The 23,834-nt window shown below is 61.3% G+C and overlaps 1 protein-coding gene across 7 annotated transcripts in view; it reads left to right on the top strand.

Annotated features, from left to right (window-relative positions):
• PRR5 (proline rich 5) overlaps positions 1-23,834 on the top strand; it is a 131,584-nt gene that overhangs the window by 17,255 nt on the left and 90,495 nt on the right. For 4 of the 7 annotated variants that reach the window (XR_014233418.1, XR_014233419.1, XM_082350868.1 and 1 more), the window contains exons 1-4: positions 8,306-8,720; positions 18,448-18,528; positions 21,069-21,117; positions 22,596-22,653. Coding sequence is in view for 5 of the 7 variants with exons in the window: in XM_082350868.1 (XP_082206994.1) it covers positions 8,587-8,720; positions 18,448-18,528; positions 21,069-21,117; positions 22,596-22,653 (322 nt within the window). In the remaining 2 variants the exon portion in view is untranslated. Of the gene's footprint in view, positions 1-8,304; positions 8,721-18,447; positions 18,529-21,068; positions 21,118-22,595; positions 22,654-23,834 lie in introns of those variants that run through there. The other 3 variants (XM_082350870.1, XM_082350869.1, XM_082350871.1) reach the window with 2 other exon arrangements.

The following is a 23,834-nucleotide window of genomic DNA, read 5'->3' on the forward strand; positions in this document are numbered from 1 at the left end:
CCGCTGGGCGTTTGCCTCTCACCTCAGCTTGCAGAGGCCTCGGCCTCCGAGAGCATCTGATGGAGAAGGTAGGCCCGTCCCGAGATCCTAACGCAAGACAGAGGGAGGACGGCCTGGGGATTGTTGGCTGAGCTGGGTCGAGGGGAGAAAGGTCTGCATCACTGGGGTGGGGCCCCAGTGCCCAGGGGAAGCCAGAGGACTGCGAGTGGAGAGCGGGAGGCCAGCTGGTGATAATGGCTAAGGCTGCTGAGCAGCTACTGTGTGCCAGGCCCATCCTAAGCATTTGACGTCTCTGAATACATTTACAGCCTTGGGATCTCCCAGGGAGGAAGGTATTACTCTGACTCTCATCTTACAGATGAGGAAACTGAGGCACAATTCAACAGAAGTACTCAGCCCCAGGTGGTCAGCTGTCAACTAGTGAAGCCACAATCCAGCCCAGGCCATCTGGCTCCAGAGCCCAGAATCACAATTCTTTACTGCCTTTTACTATTAATATAATCACTGAAAAAGAAACTAGTTGGAGGGAAGGGAGGAAGGGCATCCAGCCAGAGGGCAGAGGCTGGGTAAAGGCCCGGAGGTGGGAAGCAGGCAGAAAGGCTGTAGAACAGTGGTTGCTTTGCCTCCTCGGGGGCTGGGGGCGGCAGGACAGGGCCTGGAGGGGCTTTAGTGGGAGACGCAGCAGAGATGTATCAGTGCCGCGCCCAGAGCGCGGAGGTCTCGGACACCCTGCCGGAAACGTGGGGTTCCTCCTGCAGGCTAGGGGCCTCGGCTGAAGCCTCTGAGCAGACGGACAGGTCACACCTGGGTGGCAGAGTGGGTGTGCCAGCAGCAGGGTGGAGGCCCATAGGCTGTGAGGCCAGGAGGCCGTGTCTGGGGCGGGGGAGGTGGTGAAGTCTGGCGCCTTCGAGGCCCAGAGGTGGGCAGGCTCCAGGGACAGGGACGGGGCCTACGCTGGCTGGCCCTGCAGGGGCTGGGGGACAGCACGGGGGTGCTACCTGCCCAGGCTTCGGGCGGGGAGGGTCCCAGTCTCCTCCAGGAACGGGCCTGGGTTCAGTCCACGGCCCACCGTGGAAGAAGCCGGGGACTGGAATAGGGACCCCTGCATCTATGCTGGCCCTGCCCCTCTCAGCTTGTGACCTGGTAGGTGACACAGGATCTGTGGCCTCAACGTCCATCTGCAGTGGAGGATGAGACAACCCAGCTGGCGGGGTTACTGTGGGGACCGTGGGCCAGGCTGGCCGGGGCGAGCCCTCAGTAAGGGGTACCTCTCACCCCTAGGAGGAGATGGGCACCCCCCTCAAACCTTACAGCGAATCTCCGCAACACTTTCTCCTGCATTAAATGCATCCCTTCGTGTACTGTGAGCTCCGTCCTTGCAGAAGCGGGAGGATGGCGAGTGGAGCGCCGTCCTGGGGGGATGCCGCTCCTCTGGGAGCGAAGCCTTAGACTTGGCAGAGCCCAGCTGACCCCGCGTCACCTCCCCTCTGGGCTCTTTGGGCTTTGTTTACAAAGTCAAGAACGTAGCCACCCCCACCCCCACCCCCCCACTGGAGCTAGTCATTCCTGCCTCACAGGGCTGTTTGGAAGAATACACGAAAAGGCACTTCCAAAGCTCCCACGTCCACCAACCTGGTCCTGATCTCAGGCTCCTCCTCCTGTGGCTTTTCTTTATCAGTGTGAGTTCTAATGTCCTGAGCGGTACTTGTTCTTTCCAAGGATTCTTCTAAGAAAAGGCTGCTGGCCAGGAAAGTGCCTCGGGAGGATATAAAGCTGGACATCAAGCCCAGTCCACCCAGCTCTGCCCTGCGTGCCCTCAGTCCACCTGTCTGCACAGTGGGGATGGTGGCAGGGCCGCCTTGCAGGGCAGCTGCATTTATCCGGGTCAGGAAAGGCAGATGCGGACCCGGCTCTGTGAGCGTTCAGGGGCCAGACCACGATGCCTCCGCCAGAAGTAACCTGTCACCGCCCGTCTCCCGGAGTTTGTGTGCTCCTGTTAGAGAAATCGGGAGTAGCGGGATGAGGGCGTCTCCAGTTTGCTGAGCTTTGGGGCCTGACCTTTCCACATTTGGATGTGGGAGTTTTCTGGACATGGAGGTCAAAGCCAGAGTCTGGGGGAGTGCAGGCCCTGTCTGGGGAACGGCAATATACTGGTGTCTTGGGGCTGCTTTCACCAATTGCCACAAACTGGGTGGCTTAAAACAGAAGTTGATTTTCTCACAGTTCTGGAGGCTGGAAGTCTGAAATCAAGGTGTCAGCAGGTCACAGATCGCTCCTCGTCTCTTCCAGCCTCTGCTGGCAGCTGCCTCCACATTGCTGTCTTCCCTCTGTGCCTGGATCTCTGTGTCTTCAGGTGGCCTTCTCATAAGGGCAGCAGTCACTGGCTGCAGGGCCCACCCTACTCCGGTATGATCTTATCTCAGCTTGAGCACGGCTGCAAAGACCTACACCCAAATGAGTTCACAGGCACCAGGGGTTAGGACTCCAGCGTGTCTTTTGGGGACCACAACAACAGGTGAGCAGTCTGGGTACCCCAGGACTCAGCTCAGCAGGCAGATTGCTTCTCCTGTCTTCAGGTTGATCGTGCGGAGCTGGACGGGGCAGATGGGGTCCTTTTCCGAACAGGAGACACCTGGGTGGTGGTGGCCCCCCTGCGCCAGTGTTGCCTCTTCTTGTGACATCGCTGAAAGGAAGGAAGCAGTGGCTGCTGCTTTCTCGGGGCCTGCTCCGCGCTGGGTCCCGGGCAGACACGCGCATCCTCATTAGTGTAGGAGGGCACTGAGCAAACGTCCAGACACCCAAGCCAGCTGGTTTAAATCCCTGGCCAGGCCGCGTGACCTTGGACCCATCGCTTTTTCCAGGGGCGCCCCTGGCTCACCTGTAAACTGGGTTGATGGGAGCAGCTCCCTCCTGGTGGAACTGCTATGGAAATTGAAGGGTGGGTGCCGCGACACAGCCAGGTCACAGTAAGGACTCCACAAGCATCGGCTGTGACCTCTGCCCTCATTGGATCTTCACCCTCACGCTGGGAGGGACATTCTGCAGAGGAGTCCAAGGCTCAGGGGGCTAAGGAGCTTGCAGGGGAGGTGGCCGGGCAGGGAGCAGACCCGGTTCGGGGGGCCGTGGAGCCTGGAATCTCTGCTGTGCCGTGCTTCTGCTTTACTCCCCTCACTGTGCCACGGGGCACCTATTTATAGACCAGAACCAGGGTTACACAACACCCGCCCGGGAGGGGCCTTGAGGACTGATTGTTTGAGACCTCATTTACAGATGGGAAACTGAGGCTTGGAAAGAGTCTCCTGTGGATGCCCTTGTGGGATCTAAGAAAAGGGACCTCTGCTGATCTGGACCCCCTCACCCACCCCAGGAGTGGGATCCAGAGTGAAAGGAACGGGGAGTGTTCTGAGAGCAGAGGACGGAGACCACTAGTGTGGGGAAGGGGCTCCAGGAGGGGTCCTGGTGGCCGTGGGGTGGGAGTGGGGACTCAGCTGGTAGAGAGAAGACTTGAGGGGACCATGAACGTGTCAGGAGATGTCGGATGACAGAGCTAGGATGGGACGGTGAGCTCACCCTGTGATGGCAGAGACCCTGTCTTTCCTGTCCCCTGCTATATTCCCGACGCCAAGAACAGTGCCAGGCATGTAGTAGGTGCTCAGCGTTTATTAAAGCACTGGGGAGGTGGGCTTCATCCCCCCAGCAGCACAGTGTCCCCGCTCCCGCGCTTTCTGGCTGACAGCTTGAGCAGGTAGCTTAACCCCACTCAGCTTTACTATCCCCATCTGTGAAATCGGGGTAATAACAGTTGGTACTGGCTCTGAAGCCACTGGAAGGGACTTTTCCTCTGGAGCAACGTGAGGGCAGGACCCACCCACCTTTGGTGTTGGTGCCCCCAACCCAGGCTTGGCACAGGGAGCATCTGTAAGTACCCCATTCCCGACATGCCACACATGTTGCTTCTGGTGGGCCGATGCCCATCCAGCCTTGGATGAGGACCGGCCGTCCAGCCTTGGCACAGAACCGGCGCGTTGCAAAACGTTCGGAGATGACCAGGCTGGAGTCACCGTGGGTGACGTGGGCTTAGCCCTGACTCAGGAATCTCTTCCTGCAGTGCGACCGTCACAGCCGGCAGTAAGCAAGCCCTTGGCGTGCACCCCATGACGACGTGAATGGTCTCGTCCCACTTCAGCCCATCGTGGGGCAGGTGTGTCCCCATCCCCATCCATCCCAGAGGAGGGAGGGATGGGCCGAGCACTCCCCCCACGGCTCCCTGCGCCCGGCACATTGCCAAGCCCCTCCCTGGGTGTCCAGGCCCCGGGGGTCCCCAACCAGCAGGAGGGACTTTCCCGGTCAGCTGTGGGGAGCACCAGCCTTCGCCACCAGGGGGCGGAAGTGCCCCTCAGAGTGGGCAGGCCTGGGGCGGGCAGGGAGCAGCCGGCTGAAGTCAGTGCCAGAGAGAGGGACGAGAGGGTGACAGAGCTGGCAGAGCTGGCGGCTGTCTCTTCCCCGCTCGTGTCCTCACCCCGGTGGCCTAGAGGTCTGAAGGCCTGGGTTCCAGAGCTGCACAGACTTAACTGCAGTCCTGTCCCCAGGCGTCAGGCTGTCCATCCGTGACGTGAGGGGCTGAGCCAGGCTCGGGGGTTTGCAGACCCCAGGGAATCACGCCAGAGTCCCTGAGATGCTCCTGAGAAATCGCAGGTCCCACTCCCAATGAGCCTGACCGGGGTTTTGAACCGGCCCCAGGGGACTTCCTGATGCGAAGTCCCAGTGCCTTGAGCCCATCCTAAAGGTCACTGCCAGTCCTAGCGCGGTGCCCATGAAGACAAAACCTCTGGCCAGCTCCTCAGCACAGTCATACCTCAGGGACCAAAGACACCTAGGTCACCATCTCCTGCCACATCTACGGGGGGCACGTGGCCTCTGAAAGGCTTTATGGGGTCTCATTTCCCCTGTCCCTCAACCCCATGCATCTCACAGATGGGCAAACCGAGGCCCTAGAGGTCATTTGACTTGGCAGGGCCAGTGGACCCCAGTTCTGGCCCCCCGACCGAGGGCTCCCTCTCCCAACAGAAGGAAGAGCCCTGCGGGGGGCAGTCCCCCTTAGTGACCAGGGTCCTATACCAGCTCCTGACACCCCACTGGTCGGAGAGGGGTTGGAATGAAGTTTGGATCCTGAAGGAGAAGACGTGGTTGATACCGTCAGGCCTGGCGTGGTTCTTGGAGCAGGGTTACTCTGGCAGCTTTGGGGGTGCATGATGGGTACTCCCGTCGCCCATTCCCTTGAATAGAGGGCATTTCCCTTCCCCGTGTGCCAGACACACATGGGCCCAGCCCAGCGGCCCCCCCTCCCCCCATACGGTTGCTCAATCCCCAACCCCTTATCTGGCCTGGAAGGCTCTGTAAGTGAGTGGAGGGCCCGGGCCTGCCTGCGGGGCAGCAGCTCAGCCAGAGCTGTCACGTGGGGCCTCAGGCCCCGGAGGCCCGGTCATCTGATGCTTCCCAGGAAGCCAGAAATCAGGGTTTCTATGTCAGTCTCTCCATTGTAAAACCTTGGCTGCACGCAGTTGGGGTTTTTTGTTTTCTTTCCCCACACTGCCGGCTGTGCGGAACACGTTTAAGGGCTGGACTTGGCCATCGGCCACCCAGTTGCCCCCTGCTTTGGGGGGTGGGAGGGTTTGTCTCCTCCTGGCCTCGGCCTCAGATTCTGGCCCTGGGGGCTGGCTGTTCCCCTGGCTGTCCAGGCCCCCTCCCCGCCCCGTGCCCCTCCCTGCCTGTCACCAGCCCAAACACAGGGCAGCGGCACCTTTGCCTGGGTCTCCACTCCACCCCCAGTACTGGGCTGTTGGGTGTAGACGGATCTTACAGAAGTCTGTGGCTGGCTTCAGGGGGCAGCTAAAGCTAATTCCTTAACACTGACTGTGCATGGCTTTTAAACCCCTCAGCCATCCCCACCTCCGGCATTTCTCGCTGGTCTCTTCTCCCAGCCCCTCCTCTTCTTTCCTTCTCCTGCCCTCCCACCGTGGGCTGCCCTTACCACGCACCTCCATTTTTCCCTCGATTCCCCATCCAGAGCAGTCCAGCCTCCCTCCACACTCAGCTGGCCGCTCTGGCCAGCCAGGCCCTGCCAGTGGCTGAGTGTTTCGCGCCCAAGGGTGCCAAGCAAACGAAGCCAGCCCGTCCCCCGAGAGTCTGCCTCCAGCTCGGGAAGCCATCCTTCATCCCGTCCACCCGGGGTCTGAGCCAGTCCCGGGGGGTTCTCTGCTGCATTCACACCAGCAGCAGTTACAGGGGTTCTATCTCTGTCCAGTGTGGCACCTTTTACAAAGCATTGAATCCCTTCCTGCCGGTGAGACAGATGCTTACCCATCCATTTAACCAAATATTTACTGCGTGTCTACTGCATGCTGGGCTCAGGAATGTAGTGGCGAACCAGTTAGTACAGTCCCAGCCCTCCTGGCTTATGGCATCGGATGGAAAACTCACCAGACGACCAGAGGGCAACCCCTGAGCCTAACCCAGGGCGAAGGCAGTCAGAAGGGGGAGCCAGGAGAGGCAGGGAAGGCCCTCCAAGCTCTGGCTCTGGCCTCCAGGCTCTGGACTTGATCCTCAGGGCCGTGGGAACACTGCAGGAGCTCTAAGCGCAGGGGCGCGTGAGTGTGCCAAAGATCACTCTAGCCACCACCCAGAGGATGGGCTTGTCCCGTGACCTGTGTGGCCCCAGGGAGAGCGGTCAGGGAGTGTCTGTTGTCCTGGCCTGGGAAGGTGACAGTGGAGGTGGAAGGAGTAGACAGGGTTCACAGAAGTTTCTAAAAGGGTGAGAAACCACCAGGGGCTTCACTGGGAGTTCAGTCCTTCCTGGTCTGTCACTCACACTGGGTCACGCAGGTCTCGGCCTTGGGGATTATGGGCTCTGGGGGAATCAAAGGTCTCTGTTCCCTCGATTTGGAGCTCAGGGTCAGGGGGTTTGCCGGGCATGACTCTGCCCCCCTAGGATGAGGGTAATGTCTGGCACGCAGTAGGTGCTTGGAAAATGCTGGTTGATTTTCACTGGACGTCTCCTCACCAGGGTCTCATACACCTTATATGCGGTTCTCCTGGTTCCTGGAGCCACAAAAGAGGCTCATTGGCCGCTTGGCCTGGCCTTGGCAACCCACCCTGCCTGGGGCATTCAGCAGAAAGAGCCCCGGCCTGGGGGGCTGAGCCAGGCCCCCTCCACCACCTCCTCCACCTCGAGGAACAGATCCTTGTCTCTGAGTGGGGACGATAATGTCGACCTATGCTGTGTCAGACTGAATTAGCAAGCCCCACAAGGCCCGGGGGGCAGGTGCTTTGATTCTGCCCTTGGGGGGGAGCATCTCATGCACACATCCTGGCATAGAGGACCCAAGGACCCAAGGACCCAGTGGCCTCTGGGCCTCAGTTCCCTCTTGTGTACAGCATGGGTGGGGGGCCTCTGAGCACACTTCCCATGCTGAGGTTCTAGGATTGGCCCCTCCTTTCCCCCTCTGATTCACGCGGGAAGCATTTATAGGAAGACATGAGGCCGGTGCTCTGGTGACACAGGCATTGCTTCAGGAAAGAAATGAAGGAAGTGGAGGAGGGCGGCAACACTGTCTTGCCCTGTCTGATGGAGGGGGCAGGGGGCAGGAGAGCCCCATGGGGATCCCGGAAGCTGGAGGGGTCCTGCCCTGTGCTCAGGAGGCCTGAGTCAGGCCCAGCCTTGCCATTTGTTGATTGCATGATGTTGGGCAAGTTCTTTCACCCTCTGAGCTTCAGTTTCCTGAACTGGAAAATGGGCTGAAGACCTCCACCCAGTCTTCATGATAACCACGGAGGAGTCTGTGTCCACGTGGCGGAGTCCTGAGGGATCTGTGCGGGCACAGCCTGTGTGTGTGTGGGGGGGGGGGATGGCGAAAAGGGGGAAGATAACCACTGCACTAGGGGTCTGGGAGGGGGCACGAAGCTGAGCACCGTGCGGGTGTGGCCGCAGGAGCCGGCGCTGGGTGGGTGCTTGGGGTTGGATTGTGCGGTCGTCCCGTGCTGGTTTCCTGTGGGCACTGGTGGCCCTTGGAAGGACAGAGGAGGCCAGAGTGCGACCCCAGGAGGGCGGACTCAGGTTGCCTGGGGAGGGGGGGGCGAGTGGGATGCGGCGGCGGAGGCCGCGGCCCCGCCCCCAGCTCGTGGCCCCGCCCATCTCGGTCCCGCCTCTGCGCACGCCCTCTTTCTTGAGGCCCCGCCTCGGCCCCGCCCCTCTCCTGCTCCGCCCCCGGGACCGCCCATGCTCCGCCTCCGGCCCTGAACCCCGCCCCCGGGCCTCTTTAGCGCCGAGTCCGCGCTACCGGCAGCGCCTTGGGAGCTCCACGCTGCGGCCGCTGCGAGCAATGATTAACCTGGCGGGGCGGCCGGCGCGGGGCCCGGGGCGGAGGCGTGGGGCCGGGGCGGGACCCTGGAGGGCCGCTCGGCTTCCTGCTTTTGCCCAAGTCTCCTCGTAGAGGGCGCCGCAACGGCCGGGGCCCGCGGCGCGGCGCGGCGTGGCGCAGGGCGAGGTGCCGGGCGCGCGTGGGCGCGGAGCCTGTCGCCGGGGTCACCATGAGGACTCTCCGCAGGTTGAAGTTCATGAGTTCGCCCAGCCTCAGTGACCTGGGCAAGAGAGAGCCGGCCGCCGCCGCGGACGAGCGGGGCACGCAGCAGCGCCGGGCCTGCGCCAACGCCACCTGGAACAGGTAAGGCCGCGCCCTCCCGGCCGGCCCGCGGGCCGCTGGCCCCGGGTCCCAGAGCCAGGGGAGGGGGAGCCCTGGAGCAGGTCCGCGGGCGAGGGCCGGCCCCCAGCGAGGAACTGTGATGGGGGCAGCGCGGCACTTTACAGTTTGTAGAGAACTTGCTCCGCCGGAGTTGTGCGGACGGGGAGGGAAGTTTAGTGCAACGTGTTTCTAGAACGGAGGGACGAGACCGCGGACCCGGGGCTGGTCCCAACGCGCCCAGCTGGTGGGTGGTGGGGTGGGCCTGGATCCCACGAGCCCGCCTCCCCCGCCCTCCCCCCGGGGTCTTCCCACGTCTTCGCTCCAGTGCTCATGGCAACCTGGGAGGTAAATAGAGCAGGAAGTATTTATCCCATTTCGCAGATGAGCCTCGCGGGCGCAGTCGGTGGGTTGCCGCTGCGCTTCCTGTTCTGCGTTTAGGTCCCTTTGGTCGGCGGTGGGCGGGTGGCTTTCCCTTGAGCGGCCCCCTGCCCTCCCAGCTGTCAGCAGGGGTGCAGCAGCTGCCCGGCATTCTTTAGACGACCCTCCCCCCGCGGGCCCTTCCCAGACAAGCAGGGGCGTGGGAAGTCCCACCACCCCCTCCCACTTTGTTTGAAGAGCAAGGCTGGGATCCGGAAAAGAGACGATTTATTTAGTGGGATTTCCCCACCGTGTTTGCTCATGAGCCCTTTTCAAAAATAGATATTTCCACCAAAAGGAAAATGGGAGGGCAGGAGAAGAGAGTGGGGCAGGCTCTCCAGGGGGCTGTGGATGCTGCCGCCATCACCACACACACCTGGCAGTGAAATCCCGCCAGATGCTTCACCGTCTGCGGTCTTGGCCACCAGAAAGCCAACTGTCAATGTGGACACTCGTTTATTCTGTTCATCAGTCGTTTCACGAGCGTCATGGTGGGCACAGGGCTGCCAGCCTGAGACCCTCCTCTGTGCACTAGGCAGGACGCGGTCGTCCAGTCACGTGCTTGTCTTCTGTCCCCTACCAAGTTGCGAATTGCTTGAGTGCTGGGACGAGCCTGCCTCAGTTTCCCTGTCGGTCAGCGGGCACGCACATTCCTTCTTACAGGACTGGTGTGGGGACAGAGAAGGAAGGACTCTCGTTGGGTAATCTCATCAGCCCAATGACTGCACACTGTCTTAGGAGGCGTTTCCTCCTCTTGCGGAGAGAGAAGCAGTCTCCCTCCTCGTTTCCCTGCCGTGGTTTAGCGCAAGGAGCCAAACAGACTTAGTTCAAATCCCAGCTCTGCCTCTTCCCTGCTGCGTGGCCTTGAGCAAGCTGTTCAGCCTCCCTGGTCCTTAGTTTCCTTTTCCATAAAATGGGCCATTGTAGGGATTAAATGTGAAGATCTGTATTAAAGTCCTCAGCACGTGCCTGGCACATAGTAGGGCCTCCGTAACTCATATTTCAAGCTCAAACTCATGCTGGGGACAAACTCATGTCAGGGAGGGCCTGTAGGGACAGGGTTTGGGGGGGCCCCCTCAGGCGTCTGCTGGTTCCTGAGCTTTCACCAACAGCAGCTTTCTCCTGCTATGGTCGGCCCTGCTGGGGGGTCTCCAGGCAGAGGTGGGGAACCCTGGGGTAGGCTCAGAGTCTTCTGGAGCTCAGAGAGGTACCTGTAGGGAGAGGCCACCTGGGTCCCCCCCCCCCCACTGCTTCTCACTTAAAGGAACTTGCAAACTTCAGTGCCATTCTGTGCCTTGGCTGGGCAGACCGCAGGGAAGCGGCCCAGCCCTCAGGCGGCATCTCTAAGGCTCGGAGCCGCCCAGCCCTTGGACCCACGTCAGCTCCGCCTGCCGTGCCGCACTCCTGTGTGCCGGGCCCCTTCATGGCCCTTGGTGAAGTGTGTAGCCCAGGGAGGGAGTTATGACTACCACCCCCCATATAGAGGTGCAGAGGGGGACGCAGAGAGGACCAGGAAGCCTGCCCGTGTGGACGCCGCAGAGCGGAGCCACTGCTCTCCTGGGCAGAGGGGGCCCTGAGCCAGGGAGGGGCAGTGCCTTCCCCGCCAGCGTTCCGCAGGTACGGTGGGGAGGTCGGGGCCACTTCTGGTCGCTGCCCAGCCCCGATCCTTGCAGTGGTCCCCGCCAGGGCCCCCCAGGACACAGCCTCGGGGGGCGGGGCAGTGCAGGTCCTGCCTTGCTAGGTTGTAGACTCCTTATTTTTAGTCCAAGATGAACCCCCTTTTTCCATGTGACCACGTTAGTTTCCCAGGGCAACCGTAACAAATTGCCACAAACTTGGTGGCTTAAAACAACAGACATTCATTCTCTCACAGTTCTGGAGGCCAGAAGTCCAAAATCAAGGTGTCGCCAGGGCCTCGCTCCCTCTGGAGGCTCCAGGGAAGGCTTCTTCCTGCCTCTTCCAGCTCCCAGTGGCTCCTTGGCCTGTGGCTGCATCACTCCGTTCTCTGCTTCTCTCTTCATCGGGCCACCTTCTCTGTGTCCAAACCTCCCTCTCCTTTCTCTTAGAAAGTCATTGGGCCACCTAATGTAGGGCCCACCCTAAATCCAGGATGATTTCGTCTCAAGGTTCTTAACTAATTACATCTGCAAAGACCCTGTTTCCACATAAGCTCTGGGGTAGCAGGTGGACATGAATTTCTAGGGGACACTATTCAACCCACTACAGTGGACCCTGGGCCCATCCCCTAAATTCCTTGTGCCTCTGTTTCCGCATCTGGACATGGGGCAAAATACATAGCTTGCTCCTGTGATAGTGGAATCCGTGCACTCACCTAGCCATTCATTCATTCATTCGTTCATTCATTCACTCTCCGGCACTGGTCCGAGCAGGTGGTGTTCAGCGCTGGGAAAAGGATAAACCGGGGGAGCGCGGGTGCTGACCACACACAGCGGGGGCCCAGGCTCCCTTCTCCTGCGGGTGCGCAGGGCAGGTTTGAGTGCTGGGTGCCAGGCTGCCGGCCGGCTGGGCCACGCTCACAAACCGGAAACTAGAACAGAACCATCAGAAGCTGTTTCCTAAGCCCCTGCTGCTGCTTTACGGGGCGGGTTTGTCCCCTGTGCCCGGCCCAGTGCCGGCACTGCAGAGAGGAGGGCGCAGGGGTGACTTAGAAGGCTCACCTGTCACTCCCACCTGGAGCCCCTGATCCCCTCCCTCCCGAAGGGCCCGGGCATGGCGTGCTGTGTCCCTGTCTGTCCCTGTGTTGGCCCCAGTTAGCTCCTCGCCGGATGTGCACCCCACGCAAGGCCTCCAGCTGCATGAAGGTCATGTTCTTGAGCTGAGGGGCCAGCTGGGGGGCAGGCAGGAGTGCCCTGTACCTGCGTTTGGGCCAGAGGGTAGACCATTATGGAGCCCTACTCCTTGCCAGGCCTGGATCTGCCCGAATGCCTGAGGCTTGGCGAGCCTGGCGCCCACCCGCCTTCTGGCTGTGAGAGCAGAGGCCCCGTGCAGGTGGAGCGCGCGCCCTCTTGTTCCCACAGGACCACCTCCGAGGCTGAGCTGATGGTCCTTAGCATCCGGATAGAGAAACTGAGGCCAGAGAAGGAGAGGGACTCGACCAAGAGCCCCTGCTCACGTTGAGTCTGAACCCTGGCCTGACTTGAAGCCGCTGCCCAGGGACACGTGTGAGCTGGTGTCTGCTGGGGCCGGGCGAGGCGGGGGTTGGTGGTGAGAGCCCGAGGTGCAGCCCTCCCTCCTCGTCTGCCCGTCCCTGGTCCTGGACGGGGCCACTGCTGGCCTAAGCCCCACAGGGCGTCCTGCACCTAGATCTCCTCCGGGGCCGTGATTGCTCTATCCCCCGGACGCGGTGCCCACCGACCCCGACCCGTGCCGGGCCCTGTCCCAACCCCAGGCGTGGAAGAGCTGCTTTCACCCCTGCACCGGCCTTCGAGGTGGGACTTGCTAGCCCCATCTTGCAGATAAAGATCCTGAGGTTCAGAGGTACGGGGACTGCCCAGGTCTAAGTCCAGAGCCTCTGCCGCCACCTCACGGGATCTCAGGGGCCGGGGGAGGTTGGCTGAAGCCCTCAGGGTGACCAGTTGGTTGGGAGTTGGGGGTGGAGGCTGGTGGGGGGCCAGTGCTTGGCTTCCCGGCCAACCCTCAGCAACAACTTGCTCTGAGTCGGGCCTGGGTCCTGAGCCCCCTGCCCCTCTGAGGCGGTCTGGGTGTGGCCAGCAGAGTCACGGCCCTCAAAGATGTCTGGGAATCTGTGAATACGTTCCCTTACACGGCAAGAGGGACTTTTCAGATGTGATTAAGGAAATGATCTTCGGATGGGGAGGTGGTCCAGGTGGGCCCAGTGTCACCACAAGGGTGCTAATGGGATGGAGGCCCAGGGGTCACAGTTCAAGAAGGAGACATGAGGATGGGAACAGAGAGGTTGAAGACACTGCACTGCTGGCTGTAAGGATGGAGGGAGGAGTCCTGACCAAGCTGGAAAAGACCAGGAAACGCACTCTCCCCTGGAGCCTTGAAGGAGCCGCACCTTGATTCTAGCCCTGTGACACTGACAGAGCTTCCGGCTTCAGAGCTCTAAAAAACCAACTTTTGGCTGCTTTGCAGCCGCTGTGTGTGGTCTTTGGTTACAGCAGCCAGAGGACACTCGTATGCTGGGCTTCCCTCCCTCCCCGCCCTGCGCCCTGGGCCCTCACTTCTCCCGCCCAGCAGTCGGGGCTCAGGGCCATCCGCGCTCCACCTCCCGACCCCCAGCCCAGCGTCCAGAACCTGGCCTCCAGCTGGACGGGGGGGACCGTGCAGCCAGACAGCCGTGGGGGCGGCGTGGGCACCCCGCTGTCCCCCTGCAGCCTGTCGGGACGGGGGGCTCAGCGCAGTCAGGCGTCTGCCTCCCTGGGCAGGTGGGGCTCTGGAGGAAAGCTCCGAGTTCTTGCCTGGAGCCCAGAGGGGAGCAGGGGTGGGAGTGGGGCTCCTCCTGGTCAGCCAGGAGCCCGGGTGGGAATTGGGGGGTGTGTGAGCCAGGGCCAGGGGACCGAAAGTAGGGTGAGCATGATGCCGGTTTGCTGAGGAGCAGGGGAACGGGCCCGCAGGCCTGAGAGTGGTACCCTCAGGTACCCGCATCTGCCAGAGGGTCACCTTGAGGCCCGGCAGGGGGTCGGATTGGGTTCCGAGTCGCCTGCCTCCCCTGTGCCTTCACCTGGGCGTGAAGAGGAGGCCCGTGGATGCTTCCCCCAGGGCAACTGGAGCAGAGCGAAGCAGGGCTTCATGTCTCAGGGCTGGCCGTGGCCCCCTGGGATAATGATGAGGGTGTGGGAGGCCCCGGGCCCGAGTTGCACTTCTGTCTGGGGGGATAAGTCACATGAGGGCCTCTCCTCTGCCCACCCCACCTCCTCTCTCTCCGGCGGCTCACAGCAGGGCTTTGTTATTGACCCAAGGGTTGATCACCCTTGGATGGACAGGGCAGAGTGGGGACTAGGGCCTGGGCTGTCTGGGGTGGGAGCCCAGGTGGGCACTGTGGGGACCCGGTGGAGCCCAGCACCTCCGCCCACCCTCGTCCACCCCCGCCCACAGGCCAGGTCCTGAGAAAGAGCCAGGCCTCGACACCAGGGGGAGGGGCTCGAGGAAGTGCCAGCCCCTCTCGGGGTCCGGGTCGGCCTTCTTGGGACACCAAGTAGTTAAGAGGGTGAGGAGGGGCACCTGGCGGAGGCCTGCCCTCCTCTCTGATTTCTGAGGCTCCAGAGGCAGCTCCAGAGCAGGGTAGGGCCTGAGAAAGGGCAGAGCTCCACCTCTAGGCCTCTCCGCCTCTCCGGGGCTTCCTGGAGGTGTGTTGTCTGACCCCCAGAGGCCAGGCTTTGGGGTCCCCCACGCACTCACTCTCTGCCGGACCTTCCTGTGTGGGCAGATGGGCAACACTGAGACCGGTGACGGTGGGCCAGGGACCCGCCCCGCTGGGGTCCCACCTGCTCGCAGCGCCACACCGGCCCCAGCCGAGCCAGGGCGGCCACAGGCGGGTCGCCCCCAGGAGCCTCACAATCAGCCCTTCCTCCCCAAGCCTGACCACGGGGTCCCCGGCCAGCCCTGGTGGCAGCAGGCCTCGGCACCGTCCTGGGTGCCCTGGATCCCCACTAAGGGTCCTGGGCATCTCCCCTCACCCCATGCTCAGGTGACAGATGCTGAGACTTGTCGCTGCCCTCCTGTCTCCCTACATGGGGCGGAGGGACAGGCCCGGAGAGAGGAGGTGATGGGTCAGCTGCCGCTCGGGCCTCACCCAGAAGGGCCCCGGGCCGCCTGCCGTTTCCAGGGGGCCCACTGCCAGTGCCCCCGGCTGGGCCTCGGTGTGGGAGGCCCCGGGCCGGAGTTTCACTTCTGTTTGGGGGGATAAGTCACATGAGGGCCTCTCCTCTCCCCACCCCTCCTCCTCTCTGTCGGGCGGCTCACAGCAGGGCTTTGTTATTGACCCAACTTGGACTTTGGAAAGAAGGTGGAACCTCGGCTGCAGAGAAACGGGAAGGAGCGGGGCCTTGCCTGTCCACCAACCCCAGGTTGGGCAGCTGTGTGGGGCGGGAGGACTGTGGGCCCCGGGCTCCCTTCTGGCCCTGCCAGGCATCAAGCTGTGTGACTCTGGGCCGTCCCCTGGCTTCTCTGAGCCTCAGTGTTTCCTTCTGCTGCCTGGGCTGTCACAGTCCCCACCTCATGGTGTGGTTAGAAGGAGATGGAGAAAGCCCGGGGCAAATGGTTGAGCTGTGCTGGCTGCTTCCGGGGGCACATATCCTGCCCCCCGCCCCCCGCAGTCACTGCTGATGATACCACGGCACACGTAACCCCACAGGGGCTGTGATTACAAGTCCCATTGTACGGAGGGGGAAGCTGAGGCACTCACGGTCCAGTCTCCAGAGGCGGGCAGCAGGGAAGCCCGGAGCTGGGATTCAACCCCAGGCCCGCACCTGAACGAGCCTCGGAGCTGGAGGTGGGAAGGGCAGGATCAGGGTCCACCGGGGTGGAGGCTGGGCCGGATGGGGGTGTGGATGGGAGAGCTCAAGGGTAACCCTAGGGCTGGCCGGGGCGCCGCTCAGATACACTAGGGTGGTGCAAGACCCGGGCTGGGGGGAGCGGGGCCTAAGTGGTAAACCAAATAGACCTCCCCTCTCCCAAAAGAAGCCGGGATCAAATGCTCTCCGCACACAGGTGCGAGGGGGCAGGGACCTGACCTCACGGTGAGCCTCTGGCAGAGGGAACAGCAAGGACGAAGGCCCCGAGGCAGGAGGGGGCCAGTGCTGCTCAGACCCAGGGGCGGGGGCGGTTCAGGTGACACAGATGGCGATGGACCCCTGAGGGCCTCGGGGAAAGACTCGTCCAAAGAGCCCGTCTTCCCATCCAAAACTGTGGGTTAAGGTGCCTCTGGGCAGGGGACCAGAGTGGGCTGCACTCCCTCCGGAAGGTTTACTGGAGGAGGAGGAAGGAGGGACTTGGAAAGGCTGGTGAGAAGAGCAGGGCCAGGCCTGGGAGGTTGATGAGGGTCCCCCACGCTGTCCCCTCGGCCTGATGGAGGCCTGGTCCCCAGGGAGGACTTGGCAAGGCCCCTCTGAGCCTCAGGAGGGGCCGGGCCCACGGGGCCATGCTCCATTTGCCCGCTCCCAGGCTCCGGCGGGTTTGGGAGGGTCTGACCTCTGCCCCCAGCAGCCCCCAGGCTGGGCGCGAGTCCCCATCTGTTAGGATTTCAGGGTGGCAGCCATTAGACTTCCCGTCAGACTTTTTTCCTTTTTTCAGTCTGTAAATGGGGAACAGCCTTACTGTGACTGTTCCGCTGAGCCCACCAGGCACTTCTGACAGAGCTGAGCTCAGTCCCGGCCGAGACCACACACCAAGGCTCGGCGCTGGCCGGGCTTTCATCCTGATGGCAACCTGGGGGCGGGCACATTCGTGGCCTGCATTTCACAGGCAGGAAAGAGAAGTTAGAGGGCGTGTGTGCCTGGACATGCAAATAACCAACATTTCAACACCAGGTGCCTGGGTAGGCAGGCATCGTTGGGTCAGGTGACAAGGCCTCTGGCCTGGCCGGGTCGGGACCAGCTGTGGACCCCTGGGGCACGTCCCTGCACTGCTCAGAGCTGCCTTCACCCACCTGGGATGCGGGGCCCTGACCCTGCCCTGCCCCCTCCAGGGTGCGGAGCTGGAAGCCCTGCCCACACCTGGCTCCGTGGGGAGAGGGGGCAGCTGTTGGGTGAGCTCTGTGGCCTCCCAGAACTTGGCCCCTCTGAACCTCAGTTTCCTCATCTGCAAAGTGGGCGGCCAGTCCACGTTGCTGGGAAGGGTGGAGCTGGTGAGAGCAGACAGGGGCAGCAGGAGCTTGGTGGCCCCCGCCTGCTCCATGACGTGAACGGCAGCACGTGTCCGGCTGTCCCTGTACACCAGGAATCACACAGCTCGTCTGCGGTGGTGGGTTCAGAGCAGCAACCCAGTCCTGAGCGGAGGGCGGTGGAGCCGCCCAGACCTGGTTCTCACCCTTGGGAGCTCATGGCTGGCGGTGAGGGCTAACATGAAAGTAAATCGGCAGAGTGCCGGGACCTGAGTCTGCACGGGGAAGGGAGGCGGTCAGGAGGGCTTCTGGAGGCAGTGGCCTCTGAGCCAGAGCTCCACTATGAATAGCTACTTGCCTAGTAGATAGCATAAGGGCCCCCCAGGTGGGAAGGGCAGTGGGCACAAAGACCCTGCGGTGTGGCTCCCCTGGCAGCTCCAGTACTCTGTGAGCAGTGGGTGCCCAAGAACGTGGGGAGGGACCATTCCAGACGAGCCTTGAATGCCACACTCAGGCCTTGGGCTGTGTCTGCAGGGCCCAGGGCAGGGGGCAGTGAGCGCAGTGAGGAGGTACCTGTGCGATCAGAGGTCAGGCGGGCACGGAGGAGAGAGAAGGGTGCAGCAGAGATCTAGGGGGTAGGGACTGGTGGGGCTTCAGGATCTATTGGATCTGGAGGGCCAGGGAGAGTCAGGATGAATTTCACCAGGTAACTACCAGGCTGCTCCTTTGAGCCAGGTGAGAGCACACAGCCATAAAGGGCACAGGGCCCTGTGCGCCGAGGTTTATGGATAGCGGTGGCAACCAGTCAATCAAACGAATCACGGATAAACATGTAGGTGCACACTGACAAGTGTTGTAAACGCTGTGACCTGTGACCTGAAGGAAGCATCCACGTAGACGGGAGTGGGGGGTGAGGGTGGGGACCAAGCAGAAGAAAGGACACGTGCAAAGGCCCTGTGGTGAGGGCAGCTTCCCCAGTGGGGCCAGGTGCAGATAACACAGGTACCCAGTTCAGTGAGGCAGGCACCAGCTCACAGGCACCTGGAAGCACAGGGTGAGAAAGCCAGCTGGACTTGGTTATGTTTGGGGGTGCGAGAGACCATCAGAGGGTGTCCCCTAGTTTCTGGCCTGGGGGCAGAGGGTTCAAGAACATGGGAAGGGAGGCAGAGTGTGTGGAAAGTAATCCAGGACAGCCTGGAGAGGTCACCAGCCCGGTGACAGGCCTGGGGCTCCAGGGAGGCTGGGGCTGGGAGCACAGGATCTGGCACTCAAGATGGGAATTGAGGCTCTGGGGCGGATGGGGTCCGATGGGGCGGTCGGTCCCTGTGCTCTAGGCCTGCCTTCGAAGCGAAAGGACTGGCGCCCTGCTTCTGACCGGGCCCCTTCTGTTCCTCGAGGAGAGCAGGAGGGGCTCCGTGGGAGAGGGAAGGAGGGGAGGGGTCTTGGGGCCTCTGGGGCAACGCTCCTCTTCCCTCCCCCACGCAGCATCCACAACGGGGTGATCGCCGTCTTCCAGCGCAAGGGGCTGCCCGACCAGGAGCTTTTCAGCCTCAACGAGGGCGTCCGGTGAGTGGTCGTTTGTCCCATCCGGGCCTGGGTCTGTAAGTGGTGGGAGGGCTGTGCCAGGTGGGAGGCCCGTCCCCCCCCCCACCTCCCGCCGGTCCACCGGCCTCGGGTTCCCCCTTTAGAGCCCAGGTGGGCGGTGACCACCACGTGGACCTTGACCCCAGGCCCTGTCCCGTGACCTTCACCCCCACCCTCCTGAAGACTCCTTTTCAGGGGAAACAGGGAGGGACTGGGACAGTGGCTCAAGATAACGCCCACGTGCCTGGCTGGTGTTGGCTGGTGTTAAGCATCACAAGGGGTATTTATTCTGTTAAAAAAGGAAGGACTGGAACTTCCCTGGTGGCTCAGTGGTTAAGAATCCGCCTGCCAACGCAGGGGACACGGGTTCAAGCCCTGGCCCGGGAAGATGCCACGTGCCACGGAGCAACTAAGGCCGTGCGCCACAACTACTGAGCCTGTGCTCTAGAGCCCGTGCGCCACAGCTGCTGAGCCCAAGTGCCACAACTACTGAAGCCCACGTGCCTAGAGCCCGTGCTCCTCAACAAGAGAAGCCACCGCAATGAGAAGCCCGCGCACCGCAACAAAGAGTAGCCCCCGCTCCCCACAGCTAGAGAAAGCCGTGCGCAGCAACGAAGACCCAACGCAGCCAAAAATAAATAAATAAAGTTAAAAAAAAAAAAAAGAGGAAGGACCCACCTGCCTAATGATGGGAGTGTTGTTCCCAGAAAAGCAATCACAGCCCCGCCGAGTACCCCTCATTTCCTGTGAATAGCTGAGAACTGAGCGCTTGTGAAGGAGCCCAGCATGGACCAGCTTCGAGGGAATCTGCGAAGCAGAGGCATTAGTCCTGCATTTTAGTGGAGGGGGCTGAAGCTGAGAGAGGTCGGGAGACTTGCCCGGGGTCACAGCCGCCGCAAGGAGGCATCTGCTGCCTGTGTACCCGTTCCCTCACGCCCTGGCCTGTGCCACCCCGTCCCTACAGCAAAAGAATATCTGGGAAAAATAGGCAGCAAACCTCCTCATAGCTTGGGGCAGGAGTAGAAGGGTAATTGGGGCAGGGTCCCCCCACTCCAACCCTAAATGGCTAAAATGGCCCTTACAGACAGATAACCTGAGGCCCAGGGAGGGAAAGGGGCTGCCTGAGGTCACAGCAGGGCCTTGTTGCCTCTCCCAGGCCTGATGTGTGTGACCGTTCCAGGGGGTCCTGCTTTCTTCGGGCTCATGTGGCCACTCAGGGGTGGGACCCCAGGAGCCCCATTTTCCTAATATGCCTCTGCATCCCTCGGCTTTGCCCAGCCATGGGAATGGCCGGGGACAGTGCAGAGTAACAGGACTCTGATGTCTGGCCGTCGTTCTTGTTTTCTGCCATTTTATATACGTGTGTGTGTGTGTGTGTGTGTGTGTGTGTAGTTTCGTGTATTCACAAAGTTGTGCAACTGTCTTTAATTCCAGGGCTTTTTCATCACCCCAAAAGGAAACCCCATATTTATAGACAGGTAGTCCCCATTCCCCTCTCCCCCCAGCCCCAGGCTAACACCAGATAGATACAGATTTTTTTTTTTAAGATAGTTTATCCTTTTACGATGTACAGTTCAGTGGTTTTTAGTACATTCACAAACTTGTATAACTATCACTATTTAATTCCAGAACATTTTCATCACCCACCCCCAAAAAAGCCTGTACTCCTTACCGGTCACTTCCTGTTACCCGCCCGCCCCCCCCCCACCACCACCCCAGCAGCCTCTGGCCAATACCGATCAACTTTGTCTCCGTGGATTTGCCTATTCTGGACATTTCATATAAATGGAGTCGTACTACATACGTGTGGGCTTTTGCACCTGGCTTCTTTCACTCAGCGTAATGGTCCTCCATACTCAGTCATCCAGGCTGGGGCAGGTATCAGCGCTTCATTTCTTCTTATGGCCAGATAATATCCCATTGTGTGAAAAACACCACTGTGTTTATCCAGTCATCTGTTGATGGACATTTGGGTGTTTCTGCCTTTTGGCTGTTCTGAGCAGTGCCGCTGGGAGCCTCTGTGTAGGAGGCCTTGTGTGGAGCTGCGTTTTCACTGCTCTCGGGTCTGCATCTGGGGGCGGAATTACTGGGTCATATATCGGCTCTACCTTTAATCTTTCGAGGAACTGCCCAGCTGTTGTGCACAGAGACTGCACCATTTTACATTCCCACTAGCCATGTATGAGGGTTCAGTTTCCCCACCTTCTCACCAACACTTGTTACTGCCCGGCTTTTTTTTTTTTTTGTGCCTGGGGTTTTGATTCTCACAGCACCAGTGGAGGTGAAGTGCCATCTCGGGGTTTGGGTTTGTGTTCCCCTGGTTACTAATGATGGTGCATCTTCCCACGCGCTTATTGGCCATTTGTGTATCTTTGGAGAAATATCTAGTCATGTCCTCACGTCACTGGGCTAAGGGGGTTGGTCCCCCGCTGCAGGCGGCCCCCAGCCCGGCCCCCAGCCCTCGCTGGCACCGTGGGGTCTCTGACTCCTGCCCTCCCTCTGCTCTGCCCTCCTGCCCACAGGCAGCTGCTGAAGACGGAGCTGGGGTCCTTCTTCACGGAGTACCTGCAGGTGGGTGCTGTTTGCTCTCCTGAGGGGTTGCTTCCTGAGCTGGCTGGGGGGAGGGGCCTCCGGCTCCCGGTGGGTACATGGAGCTCCGGGTTCAAGGTCTCCGCCTGGCCACGACTCAGTTTCCCCCGTCCAGCCAGTGTGGCTTGTTGGGTAGGTAATACGATGGGATGCAGGTGAGTACTGACCGCTCTGCCTGGCACGTGGCGCGGCTCGAGGTCAGTTTTGTGATGAGTTGTCCGCCTCCTCCTGGAGCATGAGTGTGGGTCCCCAGAGCCCGCGGGCGGGTTATCTACAAACCCCAGGGCCCTGAGCCGCGTGGCGATGACGTTAGCGTGGCACCAGTGTCGCCGAGGCTGAGCTGTCCCAGGCGCTGTGGCCACAGGCCTGCACAGTGGATGAGCACATGGCACCCTGGGGCTCGGGGCGGGGAGAGGACCCCCGAGGTCACACAGGCAGGAAGGCCGAGGTGCTGCAGGCGGGGGCATCCTCATGCAGGCTCGGAGCGGGGCGCCCAGCCTCCTGCGAGAGGGTGAGGAGAGGACCAGCCTGCGGCTCCGCCCATCCTGTGGGTTTAGGGTTGCTTTTTTCTAATTTAACAGCTTTATTGAGGTGTAATTCACCTACCATACTGCACACCCACTGAAAGTGTGCAGTTCAGTGGTATTTAGTGTATTCACAGAGTTGGGCAACCCGTCACCGCTAATTCCAGGGCTTTTTCATCACCCCAAAAGGAAACCGCATGTTTATAGATAGGTAGTCCCCATTCCCCTCTCCCCCAGCCCTAGGTCACCACTAGTCTAATTTCTGTCTCTCTGGATTTACCTGTGTGGACATTTCACGTCAGTGGGATCTCACAGCGCGTCGCCTTTGGCGTCTGGCTTCTCTCACTGAGCACAGAGTTTTCGAGGTTCATCCATGTTGTGCCTGTATCAGAACCTATCCCTTTTTACGGCCAAATAATATTCCACGTCTTGCTTATCCATCCGTCCGTCTGTGGTCCCCGGGTTGTTTCCACTCTCTGGCTGCTATGACTGCTGCTGAGACCACGTGGTGTCACTCAGCCGCGCCCAGGGTGAGAGTGCAGGGGGGCTGCCGTTTGAGCCTCGTGGCAGTGGGTGATGGCAGCGCTCGAGCCAGGCCTTTGGTCCCGGGGCCCCTCTTGCCTGAAAGTCCCTCCTTCCTTGTGGGATGCAGGGGCAGCTGCCTGCCCGCCCGCTCAGCCTGGAGCAGGAGGCCCAGGCCTGGCCTGTCTCTTGGGGGCGGTGAGGGTGGGGTCGCTGCACCACCTCCTAGCTGGGACAGCCTGGTTGGGTCAGTTGCCCGCGTGCGCCCGGGGAGCTGAGGTTCCAGCTCTGTGACAACTGGACTGGGACGTCGGTGAGCCCTTCCCCCTCTGGGCCTCGGCTGCCTGTTGGTGGAGCCTTGGGGGCCCTGGGTACCCCCGGGGCGGTGACAGCATCTCCACGTGTGCCTTGCAGAACCAGCTGCTGACAAAAGGCATGGTGATCCTGCGAGACAAGATCCGCTTCTACGAAGGTGAGTCTGGTGGCCGACTGCCGGGACCGGCTGCCAGGCCACGCTGCTTGCGGGTGTGGCCGCTGGGAACCGTGGCCTCACCTGGGCTCCACCTGGGGCTCTGGGTGGGTGGTGTGGCCTTTCTGGTCAAGAGAGCCCAGAGGGGCAGAAGCAATGCCTCGAGGGCAGCAGGGCTGAGATCTGACCCCGGGAGGGGACCCTGCTGGGAAGACCATCTGCCCCCCTTCTTGCTGGGGCCCAGGAGGGCTGAGGGATGTCTGGGAGAAGCCCCCTGCTTCACCTCACTGCCCACAAGGCCTTCTGGCCCCCGTGAACCCTGTCCCAGCAGCCTGGGAGAACCTCCATCAGGATCTTTGAGGACCAGAGGGGAACTGGTCTAGACCCGGGGGAAGAGGTAGAGCTGGAAGCTGCCGCCTGGAGGACCAGCTGATGTGGGCTCCCTGCCAGGGTTTGGGGCCCAGGCTTGGTGCGGGGCCTTCTGGGCAAGTTTTCTCTTTTAATGCTCATACCCACCCTGTGAGGCCTTTGGGTCACTGTACCCATTTCACAGCTGGGGGACAACACAGCGATGGCCCTCAACTTGTCCATAGCCACAGTGCACGTAACGGGTGGAGGTGGGATTCGAACACAGGGCATCCCGACTCCAGAGTGCACCCCCTTTGCCCTTCTAGGGGCAGGCCCACAAGTCACAGCTGGCCTCGCTGCCCAGCTCGGGCCTCAGCAAAGAGAGGGCGGGTCCTGGCTGGCCGCTATCTCCTTCTGCCAGGCCCAGAGCCCTGGCAGGATGTGCCCGGTCCCGGAACCCTTGGGCTCTCTGTGTCCATGGGCTGGGGGTGAAAAGTACTGTGTGTACACCTCCTGGCAGGAGTGAGTTGGTGTAGAGAGAAATCAAATTATGGGGGGAACCCAGCTCAAACCGACACATCTTGCTACGGGCCCGCTGTATGTCAGGCCCCGTGCAGGCCACGACCCTCCCTCTGTGTGCCAGGCACCAGCCCCGCCACGTCCTCACCCTGTGCTGGGCTTGTCCCGAGAGTTTCCACTGCCTGACTCCTAGATCACCCAACAACCCTGTGAACAAGGTTCCATTGTTGTAGCCACTGAACACTTGGGGAAACCGAGGCACAGAGGGGCTGAGTCACTCGCCCGAGCCGCAGAGCCCTACCTGGCAGCCCGGCTCC

This window comes from Balaenoptera borealis (assembly GCF_965194805.1).
Source record: "Balaenoptera borealis genome assembly, chromosome: 13".
In the NCBI taxonomy this organism is placed as follows: Eukaryota; Metazoa; Chordata; class Mammalia; order Artiodactyla; family Balaenopteridae; genus Balaenoptera; species Balaenoptera borealis.